The sequence below is a fragment of the Falco biarmicus genome, chromosome 1 (assembly GCF_023638135.1).
Source record: "Falco biarmicus isolate bFalBia1 chromosome 1, bFalBia1.pri, whole genome shotgun sequence".
Taxonomy (NCBI): Eukaryota; Metazoa; Chordata; class Aves; order Falconiformes; family Falconidae; genus Falco; species Falco biarmicus.
Window position 1 is genome coordinate 59,902,723 of NC_079288.1, and position 13,861 is coordinate 59,916,583.

General features: G+C 42.3%; 1 protein-coding gene across 3 annotated transcripts in view; it reads right to left on the minus strand.

Moving 5' to 3' along the window:
- Positions 1-13,861, minus strand: part of ELOVL6 (ELOVL fatty acid elongase 6) — an 80,889-nt gene that overhangs the window by 21,436 nt on the left and 45,592 nt on the right. For all 3 annotated transcript variants that reach the window (XM_056355195.1, XM_056355192.1, XM_056355187.1), the window contains one exon: positions 8,567-8,698. In XM_056355195.1, the coding sequence (XP_056211170.1) occupies positions 8,567-8,698 (132 nt within the window). The remainder of the gene's footprint in view (positions 1-8,566; positions 8,699-13,861) is intronic.

Here is a 13,861-nt window from a genome sequence, read left to right on the forward strand (position 1 = left end):
CACATTAACACCACAGCAGAGTAAAATCCATCTGATTCTCCCTTGCTAAAGTGGCAAGATCAACAGTTCTGCCAATTCCTGCGACTACTACTCGGAAGGCTTATTTATATGTGTGGATAAAAATCAATCTACCACAGCTACCGCCTTCCAGTCCCTCCTGACGGAGCCTGAATTCCCTCTCCAGGAAATGCAATTTGATCCCCCAGACCTGCCTTATTTATGACTGGGATTAGCTATATTCAGACAATCCTGAGGAGCAGAGTACAAAAATAATCTATAAAGCAAAGCCCCATGAGCTAGTGGAAGAACCTGCACCACTTATAAAGCATAGCAGAAAAACAAATGCCAGAGCTAGATTCCTACAAGTAGTCTTTGCAACAGAGGAGAAGATAATTGGTGGAGGTAGGAAGGGTTATACCTGCATGGAGAGTCTTACACAAAGCACTTGGTCACTATTCCAGGCCCACTGGGTTTTGGTAGAAATAAACAAGGAGCAGAGGTCAAGCTGCAGGGCAGCTGCACTCAATCATTACCCTAGGAACATGCAAGAATAGCCTAAGTTGCTTACAGGGATGCCCGTGTAAACATACACTGCTGAAAAACATGTAACTGTTTTCTTCCAACAAATGAAAAAAAAAAATTCAGCTCTACCTACAAAGAGTCAGTTACAAGCTAATCAATAGTAATTACCTATCATCTGGTCTTGCCCTCCTCAAGGAGCTGTTACCTGATGCTCCTCCCTGATTATCTGGCACATGGACCATAGGAACTTGCAGGAACAGTATTTCTTGATGAAAGCTGTTACTTCTCAAGCAATAACTCACTCTTCCATCACTAAATAATAACTGGCCTTTTGCTGCAGCTGAAGATCCTTGGCACCCTGTGAAGACTGTATATTCAATGAGGTGTTTTTCTGTCAAGAAACATTTCCTAATTCTTAGATATTTGTTTCAGCAAGTTTGGACTGTGTCAAAATGACTAAAGATGAAAAAAATCAATTTTCAACTTAAACCCTGTGTTTGGTATGAAATCTCGTAAGAATTAAGGAATCTATCTCAGGTTCTCTAATGTAGCCCATGAGGATTCATAAGCACTGTGTACCTCCTGAGCAATCCTTAATGAATGCTTCAGGGGCATTTGCACTTGTTCCTGTGCCGTTATTGAAATTATTCTCAGTATCCCGTATTATCTCAAGAAAATTTTAGAACAACTGTAATATTGCAGTGATTTAAATGATAATCCACAAAAAGTGGCATACCTATTTCTGCAGGATAAATTAAAGATACTTACAGGATCAAATGTATCAAGTTGGTATAGTAACTGTCATGTAAAGCATCAAAATGTATGTATTCAGGAGTTTGAAATTATCCCAGGCAAATAAAGCCAAAAACTAATTAAGTAAAAGATTTAGCAGAGAATCAAGCCAACCAATGGAGCTAGCCATCACTAAAGCTGTAAAACAGGCAGATAACAAAGTAAGCAAAATCTAAGAGACAGAAAAAGACTAGTATTTGACAGAATAAAGAAGGCTTAAAGAAGCTAAAAGTTATAATACAGCTGTAATGAGCTGCTCAGCTCCACAAATTTAATGGCAATTACAGGCATGGAACCATTGATCTTCCTTTTTCACTCTGTCTTCCTCAGGGCAGTACTCCTGCAAGTATCTAGAGAAGTTCAGATCTCAGGGATTTGCCTACAGTTAGTAAACAATAAATATATTTGATATATTCAGCCACCTAGGGAAGATGCTGAATGGTACAGGCACAAGGAAGGATGCACATTTGTTTAGAAGAAGTTAAACTCGTCGCAGAACAGTGACTTTGATAAACCATGGCTCGACACCCGTATGCAACCCTGCGTGTGAACACTGCTCGGTTTGGCAGTGTTTATTAACACGCTTGTCCGCAGACGCAGTGTTGGATGTGACAGGTCATGCAAGTTAACACCTCTCAGTGTTTTGTTCCCACTGTCTCCATCAAGCACAAGCTGTTAAGGACTTATGCAGATGAAAATACATGGAGATTTCTGTTCCCCAGGGATTTCTGCACAGGGAGGACCTTTTACCAGGCACATGAACCAAGTACCGAGGCTGAGTAAAACGCAGAAGTGCCGCCACAGGGGTGCAGATGGGAGGCTTTATTTCTTTTGGATGAATTATCTACTTTCTCCTGAGCACAGTTCCCTTCTTAAGCCACCACGGATGTTCTTTATTCCTCTAAATATACTTTTCAGTATGCTCCCCATTTAAAATGGAAAGGAAAAGTCTCACTCGCAGGGGACCCTGCTTTGAATATGACATTCATGCAGAGCGGTGGCCTGCCAGGGCTCCCGTGGGCTGGGACAGGGTGATCTCATGAGGAAGGGATAATTCAAAGTGACAAACTGAGTGTCAACACCCTCACTGGTTGTAAGAGTGGGGAGAGAACAGAGGCAACGTAAGTGCAACAGCTGCTTTCCAAATAAATGTATTGAATTCACTTTGCTAAGATGTTTGGTTTTCCAGCAACTAAGACAAATGAGCGAACAGACAAAAAAAAAAAAAAAAAAAAAAAAAAAAGGGAGTTTTTAAAGAAAGCAGGCCCAGTTTAGCACTGAAAAAGAGATTTTCATAGGAATTCTTAGCCAGTCCTATCCATACCTCCTGTAAAGTAGCATCAGCCAGGTCTTACAGTGAATCCCTGGTCTACTGTTCATTAGGCTTGATTAGGTGAAAACAGTAAAACCAGTTTACATGCAAAATTACTTTGATGGACACAACAGAGTCCCCAGCAGTATCAACAGAGTGAATGAAGAGGTGAGATTTCAGCAGAGGATGGGCTCTGCATTTTGTCACGTGGCACCAATTACAATTCTGGGAATAAAGGTATTTGTCACGGGATGCTCTTCTTACCTAAAGTAAGGTACGTATTGGAGATGCATCTTCTTGACAGTACATGTTTACTGCTCTTAGTCTATATATTTTTATCACCTCTACACTGTTTTTTAATGCCAGCTAGCATTTGTTTCGCAATGCATGAATTCACTCTACCTAGCATTATTTGTAATTCCCTACTGGGATTATGTTTCAGCTTACAGAAAAGAAATTTTTCTTCTTAAACTGTTAAATCTCATCCAAGGGATCTTTGTCTTCTCTCCAATTAGCCTGAATTCCTACTGTTCACCCAACTTTCAACTTCTTCTCCAAAATGGTAATCAAAAAGATGTTTCCAATATCTGTTATATAAGAAAATCAGGTACATACATGAAGATGAACATGATCCAACAGAAATAAATTGTTATGTAGGTATATATTAAGCATTTTACTAATTTGGGTTCTAAGAAATGTCCTACTGAGAATATGCATTCATGCTTTACTAATACAGGGAACGTTTCACATGGAATTCACTTGCTTTCAAATTTATGAGAGAAGATCATTAATTCACCTTAAATGCTGCTTATTAATTTTAATGTTATTTGGCAAATATTACCCTTTTCAGTAATTCATTTTCTCTTTGAATGCACTGTCAGGACCTTTATAAAATTTCAAGAGTATTTTAAGAGTTCGATGGGTTGCTCAGCAACACATGAAATTAAGTTGTGTTGTAATCTCCACGGCAAGCATCTGTGAGTGGCATCTTTTGAGACAGAATATAACTTTGAATCATTTTTCATCAATTTTCCTACTTATAGGCACGATAACTAGAATGTATTTCAGTCACAAATCCAAGCAACTGAAATCCTTTCTTTAAACTTATGTTTTAGTCTTTTCCATCCAGTTCAGCTCAGTCCTGAGTTCCTCACGTACAGACGTGTTTCAGACCGCCTTGTCAGGAGCTCTCTGCAGAACGAGCGCAAACCCTTCTATAAAATGCTGCTGTGCCTGCAGTAACAAATCAATTACACCAGTCTCATAAAAGCAAAGTGAGTCTCCTTCCAGTGAGACATTTTGGTTTTGTCTTTCAAATGTAAGACCTGCTGCTGTTGGAACACTTTGCTTTTGAGGCTCTGGTTGGCTTTATGGCAGGCAGTTAGTGACCTTTCAACTACATTTGATAACATTTCTACCACTCTGAGAGAAAGTGTTTTCCAGGAAGAAGACATTTGGAAACCCTGTATTGACATCCACTGATTTCCACCACTGCTATAAAGCATAGCTGAATTTGGATTAGAATCTAAGTGATCTCAGGTGATGACAATAGCGTTATGGTTGGTGGTTTGGCTAGTCAAAGAGAAATTCCTCCTCTCACTGCACCAGCCATGGTCAGGTTTAGCCTCTGCCTACAAATGATTGCATCACATTGGATGTTTCAGCTTCATCATCTCCTGCACTGACATGACAGTATTCCCTAGGGAAAACAACCTTTTACTATTACTAGTTAGTACCTTGACCATGAGATTTCTGTTGGCATCTCCTTAAGGATGGAGACAAAGTGAAAATGGTGCCACGCTGCTGTCTTGTGTGAAGACAAGGTCATCAAATACATGTTTAAGCTCCTTGTACCCATACACAGACTACAGCCTATAAAACGAACTACATAAATCCAGCTGAGATATAATGAAAACATGAATTAATGACTTCATACCCTTCTGTGAGAGTCCTGGTCTCAGCTTTGCTGATTCCTAGAGATGCCAGCATGACGCATTTGATACACTCCAAGTAAAAATTCAATGAATGATCCTAACTTTATGTTCAAAGTGGCATGAATAAAACTGGCAACTCATATTCAATGTGTTTTTGCAGATTTTTAACCTCAGGAAATATTCAGAAATACAGGGTTGACTGTGTAGGTGGATCTGCAACAGTTTTCTTGGGGTCTTACGAGACTGAAAAATGAACTTTCGTGTCAGCTTGCTAACAGCGGGTTCCTGTTAGACATGGAGAAGCACAGAGCTGCTCGCCCAGGACCTCAGTACATAACCGGGCTGGGTGAAAACACTTAATTAAAGGGTACAAAACAAAACAAAACAAAAGACTGAAAACATTTCAGACAATAATAAATCTTGAGTGCTTGAAACAAGTCAACAAAACTGCTATGGAAAAAAAAAAACAAAACACCAACACAACCACCCAAGGAAAATATCCCAAACTAATTTCTCAGCAAAACATTTCAGAAGATCATGTTTTCAGTGGTTTCCAAGTGAAAAGCAAGATTTACTGTCATTGCTTCTACAAAAGTTTTCGCTGAGAAGTGGTAACCTTATTCCAGAGACAAAATGTTCAAAACTAGTCGATGCTTCCAAAGGGAAATAAAGCTGCTTTTCTGCCTCAGAAATCCCGCTGGCTGCCAGTGTTGACACAAAACTCACTCTTTACTGAGCTCCTGAATGATCAGCAAGCTCAGTAGGGTGGTGTAGCTGTTTTGTTTATTTATAAGCATGGCAAGTTTCCTGCTGTAGCTGCTACCACATTTAAATGATCTTGGCAAGAGTGAGGCATATGGGGTATATTCTGAAGAAGGACCATGTCATTGCCTGGCAGGCAATTTCCTTTTTTTTTTTTTTTAGGCCCAAAACACATCTTTCCAGCCTCCACTAAATGCTATTATTTCTGAGGATATCTGAAACAGGTAAAATGGTAGAAGTGCTAGAAGGGAGACAAACAAGGGCTCTAGAAAAAAAACCTCACACTGACTTTGAGGCAGAATACTGAGGGCTCTCTGGGCAGGTTTTTCTTCCTCAGTACAACCACTGATGGCAGACAAATACATTACTTAGAATTTCTGCAAGGTATCACAGAAGTCATAGCATTTTAGCATCCCAGAAAGTTACAAGTTAAGGAGCATTTTCCTGGATCCATAGTAAGTCTACAGGCAGAACACTGGCATCTAAACCTATCTGAATCGACCTTCAGAGGAAGCAGAAACGTCTTTCAAGCCAAACATATGTAAATGAAACACCTAGATTTGTGAGAAGCCAGCAAAAAATATCCAAGTTACTTGGAAAAGTTACAGCATTCAAAGTCTAGCACGGCTTGCTAAGGGAGTCAATGAGGCTGGAAGTGACTGATGGCCCTACAAAGGACAGTGGTGGTGCAACACCAGGAACTGGATGTCCCAATTAATAGTTTTTATAAGAAGTCTTCATCTCAGGTTTTAATGAATATTCTGCATTTTCTCTGTTTTCCAGGCAAGAAGTCAAAGCTTTTTATGTTTGGGTTAGTTTTGTATGGGATTCCGTGTTACTATGGAAGCTACAGAGGTTTCATGCTCTGTTTTACTGCAAACATTTTGGGCCTTTTCCCCTTCTCCACTCTTCTGCCTACTATTCAATGCCTCAGAAAAGCAACACTTTCTAAGCATAGTCACATAATTTTCATCATCAGCTGGTCCCACTAGCAAATCCAGCAGCTTAAATGCTCAGTGCTTCTGTGTAGTCCAAACATCTCACACCCCAGTTCATCCCTCCCCTTTCCACCCTGCCGCCTCATTTCCCAACATGCAGAGGAAAGGGTGAGTCCTGCAGTGCTTGGGCAACGCTTGTCCCTGAATGGTCCTATCTGAGCTGATGGAGGAAGCAAACCCTGCAGTCGTGAATCCCTCTCAGACTGTGCCCTTCTGGCCACTGCTGCTCATCTGCACAAGCAGAGCTCACCTCAAAGTGCCTGCACTGTGGTTTCTTTGGCAGGTTCATCCTGGCAACCTGTAGCTTCAGAAACATGAAGTCCGTATTTTAGATTTCACTCAGCATCACTCAGCAGCTCATGCTGGCCACGAGTTAGCCATTTCATATGATTATGATGAGAAACTCCAATTAGCAAGCGATGAACGTGTTGATTTCAAAGTCCATCTAGACAGCACTTTCACAGTGTAGTGTATATACATGCTTTTCATTGATCGGTGCATCCCTTATGATTTTGGGAGGAAATTAGTGAAATTGCTTAAAAGCCCCACACTGTGAATGTCAGCCACAGACGCATCTCGAAATAACAAGATTTTAAAATTCATCCCAGACACATTCTGCAAAGGACAGTTCTGAAATCATGCTTTTCCCCCTCAGACTGGGAATTAAACTAGAAATGCTTTGTGCAAGTCAGCTCATTTCTAGTGTCTACATTCAATAAGAAAATGTAATTGGAATATGCATTTTGGGTTCCTGCTGGCTACAAATCACTTTACAAGCTGATCCACAAATGACATGCCACCTAGTAACCAATTCAACAGCTGTTAAAATTCAGCCGTTTCTAGAACAAATGATGACAATTGCTTACAGGACCCTAACAGCAAAATTATGTTAGACACAGCCAGAAGTACAGCACCAAATACAACCAGATGACAATTATAAATTTTCACGGTGTCAGAACTTGCTCTCAAAGTTACACAGACTGCTCAAAGTTTTGTCTGCAGCAGGGTATTTTTTTAAAGGTATTGATGGACTATTAAAATCAAGCCAATGTAAATTTCTTTTTTAGCATGTCCTAGCTGGATGAGAGAACTTAGAAATACAAGTTATTTTACTTTGCTAGAGTTTTAGAGAATATCAATGTGTTAGAACAATTTTGGAGGAAAAAAGGAAAAGCCACAAAAGAAAGCAAACTTCTCTATTCCTCCTTATTTCACTCTGTAGAAACTCGCAGCTCAAACTACTCCACCCTTGGAAAAATGAAAAATCATGCACCATTCACAGCTGCTCAGTAAGCAAACCTGTTTTATGTACTTGTGAACTAAAATAATCAGTAATTATTATATTGACAGTAGAAAAAGATACAGGTATCAGTGTTTGATAATGACCTGCAACTGATTTCTATGCTGTTGAGTGAACCATAACTTACACTCCCAATAGGTACTGAAATGAAGGATAAACCTCAGGTCTTCTGTGTACTGTTATCAGGAAATTGTTCCAAAAGTTTGTGTGTTTGTGAGGGCTATTTTTATAAGCATTTGTTCACTCATTTGTTCATCTACAGACTCATTAAAAATTAGCATATTAACCAGAAAAAATGCAATTCAGGTTGGTCAGTGTTACACCTGACTTCAGCACCTATAAGGACACTGAACCTGACTTTCTCCATACTCGATGACAGATAGAGTCAACACGCAGCCAGAGAGATGTGCATCGCTAAAAAATAGCCTTCCCTATGGAGCCATGCCTTTACTATGTTCACAAGCTCTTTGCAATGGAATAACCAGAAGGCAGATTCTGATTTCGGTTACAGCGGCCTAACTTACCTGTCATCAAAGCAGTGACTTTAGGTTTACCTCACTGTAATGGAGATCAGTCTTGAATAAATATTCCAGATATACACCCGTAATAATGTAATACTAACCAGTAAGTGAGAGCAAGACTAACATCTCAATGTGTGTATTTCCATTTGTAGCTTGCACCATAAATTTATTGCAATGATAAGCACCTTTGTTCTTCAAGAGGGGTATGGATTTCTCTCCTCTTCAAACGCCGTATGATCTGGCAAGTCAAAGGGTATCATTTCAATGGTGAGGAGTAGATCACGACATAACCCTGAACAACAGAACTAAAGAAATGCCATTTCTGGGTGAGTTTGTTATCGCATTAGCGGTGCTGTTGTATATGAAGAACCCCAAACGCTATTCATGGACTACTGTCAAAGGCAGCTGGATGAAGAAATGCCTACCTGAAGACGGCGAGGCTCAGGGACCAGAGCACGAGTGGTTTCCTCAGTTCAAATTTTGCTCGCTTGTTCATTAGGTGCCGACCACCGAATATAAAGGCAGCATACAGAGCTGAAAATAGGAATGATTTCTTCCTGCAAAACAAAACCAAAAAACACCTGTCAAGTATTTAACTAGTATTAGATACACAACAGAGTCATCCGGACATAACTGCTAAGGGCTTGTGCGTTTCCCTGAAAGGAAACTCTTCTGAAGCCACTCCTGCAGCCCAGCTGAGATCATTACTGTACAAACCTACATGCCCGCACATTGGGCCAGGGCCAGGTGCAGACAAAACCGACCCCAGGGAAGTTCTGAAAGAGGAGATCCAAATTTGGCTTCCATTTTTCCCCAGCTTCTGAAGACTGAACTTCTGTGACAAACAGAATAGATACTGCAGAGCCCAGACACACTTCTGCAAGCACAACATGGTTGATACTTAAACCAGCTGATCACATTTGGTGGCTCATTCATCTTTTTCACATCAATTTTTGTCTCCTGCAGGCTCCTTGCTACCTGGCTATTTATTTTCCCATTGCTTCCTCCAAGAGGACACTTACAGACCTTGAACACTGCAACAAAACATGAAGAGCCTCATGAAAAGTGAAGAACCTGCCAGGAGCGGTCAATAGCCCCATTAAGCAACAACCATGCCGGGTGGCATCACCTGCTCCACAAGCCCTGCCTGTGAGTGCCAGGTCAGGAAATCCAGAGAATTTGTTGAAAGGCCAAGCAGGGTTCTGCTAAGGAACTGCAATGATACTCTTAGAATTGCAAGTTTTGTTTTTAAAGCTGCCTGATAGCAGTCCAGCTTACCAATAATCAGCAAACATTTGAACTCTGCTACTACAACTCATTGTAAATCAACCATTAGAGATCAAAACCGGATTCCTTCCCACACAGCACAATATTACACTCACCAAGACGTAATGGTGTACAGGATTAACGGTGGCCTAACTGTGATGGGTGTGTATTTAGGAACAGATTTTACTCTACAAAACCTGTAATTATATTCACAAATATCAGTGGGCTATAGCTTTGCACCAAGAGGTGCTGGTTCCTTTTGGACCCCAAAAAAGACAAACACTCTCAAGAAAGGTAACTACTTCATTAATATTCCAGAAAAGGTGGCAGCAAGCTACCAGATCTTAGGTTCCTTCTGACACTGGGATCCTGAGATGATGCAGCATCAGACAGTCCTGCCATCAGGGCACAGCACGCCACCCAGGCTTCCCATCAGGGGCAAGGTTCACCCACATTGTGGTCTTTTAGAGTTTTCATAGCATTTTCAACTGGATGCTTACATGAAGGTATGTTCCTTCACCTCAAGATGTGCTTGTGGTGTCACTGCTGGTGCCAAGTAGATGCCACCCCCAGGCTCTTCCATTACAATTAGCCGGCTGAGGGTACCCGTGGCAAGGTATGTGGGCAGCACAGGATGGTCCTGAAGGCCAAGCACTACTGGCAGCACGTACAGCACAGCCACAGCACGTGCCTGTGCCTGCTCAAGGCAACTGGTACGTGGATCACAAGCTCCTCCATGGACAAGGGTCTTCCCAAAAGGTCCACAAAACCTAAGAAAAGCTGTAGCAGCACATCTGATTGGAAGTATACAGAAAGCACATGCAGCCTTCACTGGAGAGAAATTAGTTTTGTAAGTTTGAAGGCTAAGTGAAAGCAAAGTCCAAAGAGACAGAGGCATATCTGTATGCGTGCAGTAGCACGCCATTTTCTGCTCACTTGGAAACTCCTCTGTTCCTATTGACATGTTTATAGCTCTGTGTTGCAAAACACAGGTAACTAACTGCATGAAAATCCGACTGGTGTTCTGCACTGAGAAGAGAGGACCCAGTGCCTGCAGTCCTCTGGGTGACCTTTAGCATCTGCACTGGCAACAAGCCCCAGGAACACCAAGATGACCACAGAGCCAGCACCCTCTCACCTTGTGCATTGAGATGGTCTAACTGCCATGGCAATGTTTATCACCAACAGGTTTTGAAAACCACAAAGCTTCGCCCTTTTTTCTTCTCATAATAAATAAAAAAGCATTCATTTTCACTTCTATAGTCTTGAATTCCACAGTCAGGGAAGGGGCAGAATTACCACATTTGATAGCACGATTGCAGTTTAGCATGACTGGAGGTCATTAAATATTTGTTAACCAGTCTGGGTAGTGATGAACCACCTCAAACTTGCTCATACCAAACCGCCTAACTGTTGAGACAAGATTTATGGGACAGGAGGAGACTCTCAGTCAGGTTGGACTACACTCCCGTCTCCTTCCCTCTGCAGCCTCTTCAGCAGCAGCATGCAGAGCAACGCAGGTGAGGAAGGCAGAGGGAGTGTGATGGGCTGTACCACAGTCTGCAGTGCTGTCCTGGCTGCCCCAGGGCATGGGGAGAGACGCCCGCTCTGCATGCTTCTGCCCCTCCAATCACACAAAATCCTGGGCCTCCAGTGCTCAGCGCAGAGAGCCAGCAATGCACACAAGGTACAGAGGGAGATATGCATACACACGTACGGCCACTCGAGCCAGGTCACTTGCAGGGGCCCCACAGAGGGACCCCGCAGCCCCACACCCGTGCAAACCCCCCACCTCACAGCACTGTGGTGGAAGTCCCTCAGACCAGAGGCAGGAAAGGTCTGTCTTGCACCGGTCCACGCATGGAGCTTCAAAGCAACCAAGAGCAGTGCAGGATGACATCCTGGTGCAGGGGAAAATCCTGCAACACAGTGCTGCCATGCAGCTGCCAACAGGACACAGGCCATGCAGGCTGGTACGGGGGGAAGTCAGAGTGTAAGAGCAATAGCTAGAAAGACTTCGCGGGAAGGCAGGCAGGCAGCAGCTCAGTTCTGGATCAAACACAGCCAAGACTTCAAAGTAACGGTTCAACTTCAGTTCCAATTCAAGAAAAAAAGACCAGTTTGAATGAGTTAGCAGCTCAGGTCTCTGCTCTGTTTGACTTCGTTCTTCCTGGACAGGATATATAAAGCAACATTTCACAAAATCATAGAACCATAGAATCATTTAGGTTGGAAAACACCTTTAAGATCACCAAGTCCAACCATTTTGTTTTGCTTATTACTGAAACTATTTTCTATGAGTTCAGTCAAGTCTATTGAGGTCAATCGTTACATTACACTAATTAGAACAGATAAATTTTAGGTCAGTTTTAATGGCTTTGTAATGAGTTCAGCATTATTTGCAGTGACGGTGAATGGTATTCCTGCAAAATATGGCTTTGTATTGGCGGTGGCAGACATGATAAGATTTGATTGCACGCATGATATGAACTGCAAAAAGCAGCTGTAAGCAGTTTCAGACCAGGAGGGACTCAGTAGTATTATATCCTGTCAGAGGTAAGCACAACACTGAGTAACAATTACGTTGATTTCAAAATAATCTCTCTGTTTTGACACCTGCTGACAACTTCTGGTAACTTTTTGCATCCAAAGGACTTCGAATTTTCCCCTCTTTGCAGCATAATAATGGTTAAAAAGACCAGGTAGTTCAGGTGATACAGTTACAAAGGGGTTGCAGAAGTATGTACTCTAAAGGTGATCTGTTTAACTGCATTAGACTGGTATTAACCAGCTTCCTACCAGTGTTTTTATGATGGATTTGCCTGAAAGGTTCATGACTACAGCCTGGTTCCTGGGCTGGTGACACAAATCGATGGCAATCTGACAGCATTCAATTACATTTGATATGGTTCTAGCCAACAGAGGCCAATATCAAACAAGCATTTTTAAAGACAGAGTCTTGGAGTTTTTCTGGAGCACCGTAACGTTTCATTACTATTATCTGAAGAGAAACTAAATAGAGCAGAATGATGACAAAAAAATTAACCTTGAAACTAAAAAAAATATTAAAAATCCCCCAAAGTAATTCAGTAGCAGACTCACATCCAATAACTTCAGCGTTAGCACATTCATATGTTTGTCTTCAATTCTGTTCTGCAGCGTAACACAGTAGACATAAAGACAGGGTTGCCAAATCCTCCACATTTTTCTGGCATTTCTGTTTCTCACAGTTGTCTCCCACCCTCCTACATTTTCAGACTTCAGGGACTAAGTACTATCTCTACTGAATACAACTCCATGTTTCCCCGTCAAAGATTGCCAGCTCCTTCCACTAAAAGGGAGGCAGAGGAATTTTCTAGAGAACCTCTAAAACGCTCTGCTCAGGCTGGAGGTTACTACAAGAAAAGAAGGCAAAAGTTTGAGGCTACAAGCTCAAGATGTGAGGCAGATCTTCCAGGATGCTAGCACAGAGGTGGCTGTGCTGTGAGGCAAGGGGACAGGCAGAAGTAGCTGACACGATGGGAGAAACAGAAGAGAAAGGATGACTGGTAAGCATGACAGCAAATGAGGGGAGCTGGCAGCCAAGAGATGGATGTGAAGCTGGGACAGCATGGAAGGGCAGGAGGCTTGAAGTCCTTCCTCTGCTGAAGCCCCTGGAGGGATGCTGCTTGCACACGTGGGCACACCAGCAGGCTCAGGCTGCCCATGCTGAACACAGAGCTTTGGTCACTTTCCTGCAAAAATGCTGCAGCAGGGACAGATGGATTTTTCATCCCCTGGACCACAGACTGTGGGTTCTGCTTGTCCCTCTGCACTGTGTAAACCATAGGCAGGCAATGTGTTTTATCAAGGATGGATGGTATGGGCACTGACGCGTTTTTTAGTAGCTGAAATCCTTTATTAGGTCTCCCCTATAGCAGAGGAATGGAGACAGGAAAGAAGAAAATGAAAAGAAGTGTAACCGAGAAGAGGGAGGCAGAAACTAGGCCTGATAAAGGAAGACAGAGGAAATCCACCCCACCAGGAACAAAGCTTCTCCTCGGGAAAGCCCCCTCAGGCACCAAGGGGAGACAGGGAGAGACCAACCATCCAGCCTCAGGCAGGAAAACACAACACAGAAAGGGGCAGCAAATAATCCAAAGAGGAAAGCAATGGTAAACAGACAGCTAAGGAATAAGAAATCCTGACTCCCCCAGAAGTATGTTATTTATAAAATACTGAAAGTATAAGAATTACCACAGTATTCTAAAATAAGGGGTCGGAGCTTAAGGGTAAGACTGATGCACAGCACTGCAAGGCATCCCGGCATCTCTGATGCAAAGTGAAACAGCCCTGAATATTGCAGTGCCGCTGAAGGAGGTGGTTTCAGCCTAGATGCACGGTTGTAATTTTTTCTCCTGAAAATAGCAGCCTGAGTCATTATTGTAAGTTCTCTGATGTTAATGTGTAAATGG